The 6,559-nt window shown below is 36.8% G+C and overlaps 2 protein-coding genes across 2 annotated transcripts in view; one reads left to right on the top strand and one right to left on the bottom strand.

Moving 5' to 3' along the window:
* The window catches only part of LOC139129573 (hormone-sensitive lipase-like), a 377,850-nt gene that overhangs the window by 206,890 nt on the left and 164,401 nt on the right, over positions 1-6,559 (top strand). The gene's annotated exons all lie outside the window — the stretch shown is intronic.
* LOC139127501 (protein-L-isoaspartate(D-aspartate) O-methyltransferase-like) lies at positions 2,606-6,264 on the bottom strand. Its single transcript, XM_070693418.1, has 8 exons — positions 6,196-6,264; positions 5,535-5,742; positions 5,206-5,310; positions 4,935-4,969; positions 4,349-4,453; positions 3,322-3,442; positions 2,980-3,065; positions 2,606-2,770 (listed from the first exon to the last, which is right to left on the bottom strand). The coding sequence occupies exons 3-8, from the start codon at positions 5,270-5,272 to the stop codon at positions 2,606-2,608; spliced, it is 579 nt and encodes a 192-aa protein (XP_070549519.1). The 5' UTR covers positions 5,273-5,310; positions 5,535-5,742; positions 6,196-6,264.

Raw genomic sequence — 6,559 nt, 5'->3', positions numbered from 1 at the left:
CTGCCCAAGTTCCGGAGCGTCCGTCTTGTAGCGAATGTGACGGACACCAAGTGACGATTTTGTAGTATTTACGACAGTCCAACAGCGCCCGCAACGTCAAAGGGTGTACGCGGTTAGGATATGGATGAACTTCCCATATAAAGGCCGGATTATCGTAAATCTATGCAAATGTAAAAAAAGCCACGCTACTGATCGGACGTGCCATGTTTGGTCCCAGAATCCCATAATTTTGCCATGTTTCAGGCGTTCATTGTCATTGAATCTTGCATATGATGTATGTGAATATATAGCGACTAAACTTGAATCGAAAATAAACTGAAAAAAATTTCCGTTTTTTTTGTCAGAGAACGCATATGTTTCAAAAGGAGTTCCCTGTACGACCAAGTTACCCCTCTTTGCATATTCACGAAAGTGTCCATCAGGATTATTAAAATTTCCCATACGATCAAAGCTATGAGAATTCTAAAACTTCCGCCCAGTGAATGCAAATGGCTGTGTCATCAGTAATCTCTCAATTGTGCGCCAACGGTCCTGTCTGCAGTACATCATGAGGATGAACCACGGATAGGCAACTAGTATATTGATAGACATCGTGGTGATCTATTCAAACTTTGATTCATATCATCAAATGACGCCGTATCTATTTGACTGATAACGAGACACTTATTTTTTACAAGTTACTTAATTTGGCTTTTCATGTAAATGTCATCCTAATGACAACAGAGGGATTTTTGTTTACCGGTACAAAAACGAGACGACGATACACCGATGTACGGAGACTCATGATCATGTTTATTAACAAGTTGCTAATTGTTTACACGGAACAAACTCGGTTAACATAATTCTTCAAGGTTACAAATTACAGAAGTGCTTGCTATGATTCTATGAAAAAAAATATGAATAAATATCACATAGTTATTTCGGGGACAAAAATGGATCACACATGCATTTTATAATCAGCATCTTCAGTTCTTTGAAATATAGCCTGACTAGATTTGGTATAGCCGTAATTCGTGACAAATAATTCCATACTTGCTTTCATTTGATATGAAGCAGTACTCTTCTAAATATTTTGTCATGACTATGATTTGCCAAACCCTATTTATTTTTTAAGTAGGAAAATTTCCATGCAGGCTAGTGTAATTATTCAACAAAAACATGGCTTCTGTGACTATTCGTGGATATTACAACACGAATGATATAGTTACGTGCTTTATTACTAAACAGGTGGTCAAAGTAATCTCCTCTTTCTCGTAATATGAATTGTAGAAAATACATCATTGATGTGATGAACGGAAAAATCTAAACATTATCGCAAACTTTCATTCACTGTTTCCCGATTTATAGTAAAGTTTAATGTATGTTCATTCATTTTAAGTCATATGATAATAACATATAACTAAACGTAGTGCAAGAATGCTTTCTTGTTTTTAGTGGTTGATTTACTTTATAAAAACAGCAAAGGATACAACCACAGAACACCTATTCATTTTTTAAAAACTGAACCCTGGAGGCGCTGTTTTATAATAAAGAAATCGGCATCATGCTCAGAACCGTACACGGAATGTTTTGCTGAATAATACATGTGAAAATCATCAACAATTCTAATATTTTTCACTGAAAATACCAAATAGTAGGTGGAAACCAAAAACATTGACCTGAACAATGCAAACTTATGCATGAAAATTGCCACAAACATCATAGTACATATTGAGTCAAACGTGAAACATGCTCGTTGCAAAACACGTGACATGCAAACACAAGCCACATACAGGCAAATTAATATAAAGACAAACATGCTCTAAAAGATAGCAAAACGCGTAAGGTCACTTCGAAATGAAAAGAACCTATGTTAATTCTGAAAAATTCCGGTGACAATTAGATACTGTGTACAGTACAGGGAATTGTGACAAACATAAATCGGAGATTCAGTAAGAATGGTACTACTTAATAAGAAAATAAAATCAACAAAAAACAATAAAAATTGAGCTGTATTCCATTTATTTTAGATATTACAAGTTTGCTACCTAAAAATATTGAGACCAACCCTGATATTCTGTGAAACGGAGCCACATATTTAAGCATTTTAGTACTATAACTGTCCTACGTGACACAATATTATATCGTCACCGTAACATGTTTGAGATGTCAAGAAATATTTTGCATGGTGTAGCGACATTCCTAGGCCAACATTTTACTTTCAGTTGATAATAGGGACAATTTGCAAATATTATTTTCTTATACCGCTAAGCAAGTAAATCGTCAGTTTATTTGATCCAACGAAATATTGTTTGATTTGCAAAAAACTACTTGTCACTTTGTCAAGGGTGAGAAAAGAGTACTTATAAACACGAATATATAGAAAAATAGATTTCAAAATGACCAGCTCGTTTCGTCAAACAGGTGTCATAGTTTTTGGGTTAAGAGATAGTACTGTGCGATCGATGCGATTATAGTTGTTAATAATGATTTGCCAGTTATTGCTGGTTGGTGAGTAAACGTCAAACCTAATCTCTGGGTTACGTTGACAATTTGAAAATCAGTGATACGAAATGTACCAAATGCCCCCTCCCTGGGGCAAGACATTGAAATACAAAAGGTATCCTCAACCATCAACAGGCAACCTCTCCACCTCTGTTTTCTTAATTGTACCGTCTCGTTGTTTATCGTACTGTTGTAACACCTGGCTACCTTCACTTGGGCCAACGAACGCGATGAGTCGTCCACCAGGTTTAAGTTGCTCCCAATAGCTGAAAAAACAGACACCATTCTTAACCATTCAATACGTTGTGTGCCTTTTCATGCATTATGACAACTTACTTCAAGTTCAAAGTTATAATCTGGCGGATCTTGCAATCTAACGACAGGATGAAGACTGCACAGATTATATATGCGAACTGTTTAAAGGACTGCATCATAGCATCGCTTCATTACATAACTTTTTCTCCAAAAGTTTTCGAAGCAACCTGAAATACTCACTTGCTGTGGCACCGCCTCTAACGACACGCCGATATGTATAGCGTCATACGGCGCCCTCGGCGCGTACCCGATCCTTCCGTCCCCCGCTGTTAAATGAAAATACAGGGTGGGGTTAAATAATGGTCACACTATTCAGAAATCGACAACAAATTCCAGACTTCCTGATCACACCATGCCATTAAACGTTTGAGTTCATATAGCGATGTACATATGTATAACTAAGCAATTGACATCATGAATCACATTTCAAATCGTTTATGCAATCCCCTCTCCCTTTCTAACATTGCATGCAAGTCTACACACTTAAACTAAATAGATTACTCATATACAAAAAACACTTACAAACGATCTTTATTCTTTTGCTATCCAGCAAGTCCTGGTGAGACTTTTTGATGTTCGTTATCGAGTCCTCTACCATGTCTTCAACGAGATCAATCCCGACAGCTTTACCCATCCTGCCGACCTTTTTAGAATAAAAGTTCGTTTGATGTTCATTTGTCGCTTAGGGAACTTACGAAACACAATTAATAAGGATTATTTTTTCCAATATATTTAAATTTGTAAATGTTATATTACAATGAGTTTATAGCCTTTTCTATGACCTCGACCTAGGCTGTTGCTAAGCGACAATCATTAACCAAAAAGGATACCTTTGTGAACAGCCGCCTGGCGCCTGATTTTCTGTTGATTTCTAACACAAATTAAGTCAATCGTTTCTATATACCTGAAGTTTGATTTTTCGTACTTTGAACTTTAAAGAGGTGGGTACATTATGCAGACTTAAGTTTTTTACGTAGATAAGCTTAGTCACCGAAAAATGCATTAATATCGATGTAAGCTATTAAGCCTCGTTTTGAGGAAAATGCTATACGTAGTAATGTTCGTCACCTGAAGATATAAGCTATATTTCGAAATTTTTCCGAACCGCGTATCAACAAAAGATCGAACACACACCACAACAAGGAACATTTTATACGGAGACTACGTAAAATATTCTTACTCTAAATATGTTATTGTGTGTTTTCTTTTAGATTTCTATTGGCATTTAAATCAAGTTTCTATAGAGGTCTAAAATTTATACGCCAGCATAACAAATGATCATGATTTCCTTCCCTAAGCTAACGTGTTCTATTTTATTATAATGTTTGAGTCACAACTACTTTAGAGTATAGAGAAACGTAAGTGCATGGGAAGTACATTGTGAATTACTGTTGCTTTTTTCAAAAAAACACAAGAAACTTAGTAACTATCTACCATGTGTTTACACAACACATTAGCGTTGCAGTGGAGAAACTCACTTTTTTTTAGAATTGACAAAATGAAGATTATCAGGAGTACATAGAATTAGAAAATCCGAATTCCGACTCACCATAAGCGCCATACACGTCGTAAGGTAAGCACTGCCAGACCCAACATCAAGCGCTGAGCTGCCTTTCGACAAATTCCCATGTAACAGTTCAAGACAACGAGCATGCTGCACAGGAGAGATGGCAGGGAGGAAAAAATGGTTTGGTGATATCTGATTACAAATCTGTCTGATTACAAGATGACTCTTCTAAAAGCAAGGTAAACAGTTGAAATCTGCCCATTGAGTTGTTAATTTCCACAACGAAAACTACTCTTGGCATTGAGTGCAACCATAACTTGTGTCGATTGTTTGATTCTCAAGTTCAGACGAACTCCATTACGTTTGCGCAGTCAGACATGAAAAAGACATCTTCTTAAAGGGTAATGACACATTACAAACCCTGGATTTCTATTAATTCACAGCTATTCATGCAGCACGCTACTCATTCTATTCATATCGTGACACATTGGAACAGTAGGTTGATAAGAACTGACGCATTTGTGACCATTCTTGGTTGTTTCACTCTTAAATACCTTCACTGGATTTTCATGTTGCTGCAAGAACTTTTCCTATTAGTACAAAACGCGATACTTTCATATTTACTTACCGTATGTGGCGAATTAATACTCACTCCTGGATACCCTGGAAAATGGATCATACAGCAATGATTTGTACAATAGTTTAAGTATACTTACTACTTTGAAAGAATTATTTCGAGAAATATGAAGTATGAGAGGGCCCCGAAGAATTGCCGAAGACACAATATGTCATCTCTTTTAACGAATTATGCAAACACACATATAGGCACTAACTTTTTGTGTGTTTCTGTTATAACGTCTGTCTGTCTTTGTGTATTTTTGACAGAGTAAATACCTTACCAAGTGGACTTGAGCTGTCAACGTACGGGTTGTCTGGGCAAAAGTCCGCTCTATCTACAGCAAGCATTGCTTCTTCCACCCCAGTACTTGTAATAACACCCTTTTCTGTTAATACGGAGATGGATGGCGATTATTACTTTATGTGACAGTAACAAAAAGTCCAAAACATAGCATAGATATTTTAAGAAATGGGAATCCCCGCTCACAAGAGAGTTGTCCTCTGAAAAATGTGAGAGATTCGTGACGTATCTGTGGAGGGGGGGCAACAGAAGAAAGATAGGAAAACAGTTTCAATCCTTGAGCTCCAGAGTCTACGTTGAAATACTTACCTACTAGACTGTCAATTAAAGCCTGTTGTCCAGGGCTGGCAGTCAGTACAGGTTTCGGATCCTCCAATGAACCAAAGCGAACGCCTACGATGTCCTTTGTCTCGATTATGCCACTCTGTAGTTTATCAATTTGTTGCAACAACTGACTGCCTCCCTTGGGTCCAACAGGAATTATGAGTCGCCCACCTGGCTTGAGTTGATCCAGGAGCTTCAGGAAGGAAAAGGTTTATAAATATAATGAGAAACATATTTCGAGATATGAATACAATAGCTGTATTTGAATGTCGAAGTTGAAAGAAACCTCACAATGATCAGTCCTAAGATGTTTTCAAACCCCTTCTTCTTTTTTAAAGTCATTATTTGGCGAAACAGACCTACCAAGGTCAACAATTTGTGAGGTTGCAAATTTAGCAATAAAATATTTGAGACAAAAGGTATCATATACGACAATTGAATGTTGGTTTCCGCGAAAAGTCAACTATTTTCGAGTTGAACATTTTTCGAAATCTTTGCATGTTACCTTTTGTAGGTAATTAGTACTTTGTCGTCTATTTCTTTGGTACTTCAGGCTTTATGAAATAAACCCAGTTCACAATTTAGTGTGTTTCACTAAAATAAAGTAGTTATTGAATAACGAATCGGGTTGCTCTTATATACTTACAGCTTGCGGAACTTTTTCCACCGCGCCGCCAACGTGTATAGCATCATATGGCGCTCCCTCTGGAAAGCCATTCCGCGTCCATCACCAGCTGTAGAACATCGTCGAAAATGTTTAGATATGACAAAATTAGCACATTCCGCAAAATGTAATATCAGGATTCACGGGTATAAGATTTCTTTTCTATAATGGCAATAAAGGTAATAAATATCACAGTTGTTCACACTTTCCTTTAGTAAACTATGAAGCCGTTTGCAATCAGGAACTCAGGAATCACAGTGCATAGTATTTAAAAATCATCCTATATTTGAAATTAAAAATTGTTTCAGTCTCTGTGCCAACCCTAAGATTCAATCCAATTTTTGAC

This window comes from Ptychodera flava, chromosome 3, assembly GCF_041260155.1.
Source record: "Ptychodera flava strain L36383 chromosome 3, AS_Pfla_20210202, whole genome shotgun sequence".
NCBI lineage: Eukaryota > Metazoa > Hemichordata > Enteropneusta > Ptychoderidae > Ptychodera > Ptychodera flava.
Note: the sequence above shows the minus strand (reverse complement) of the source record. Positions and strands in the feature narration are given on the sequence as shown.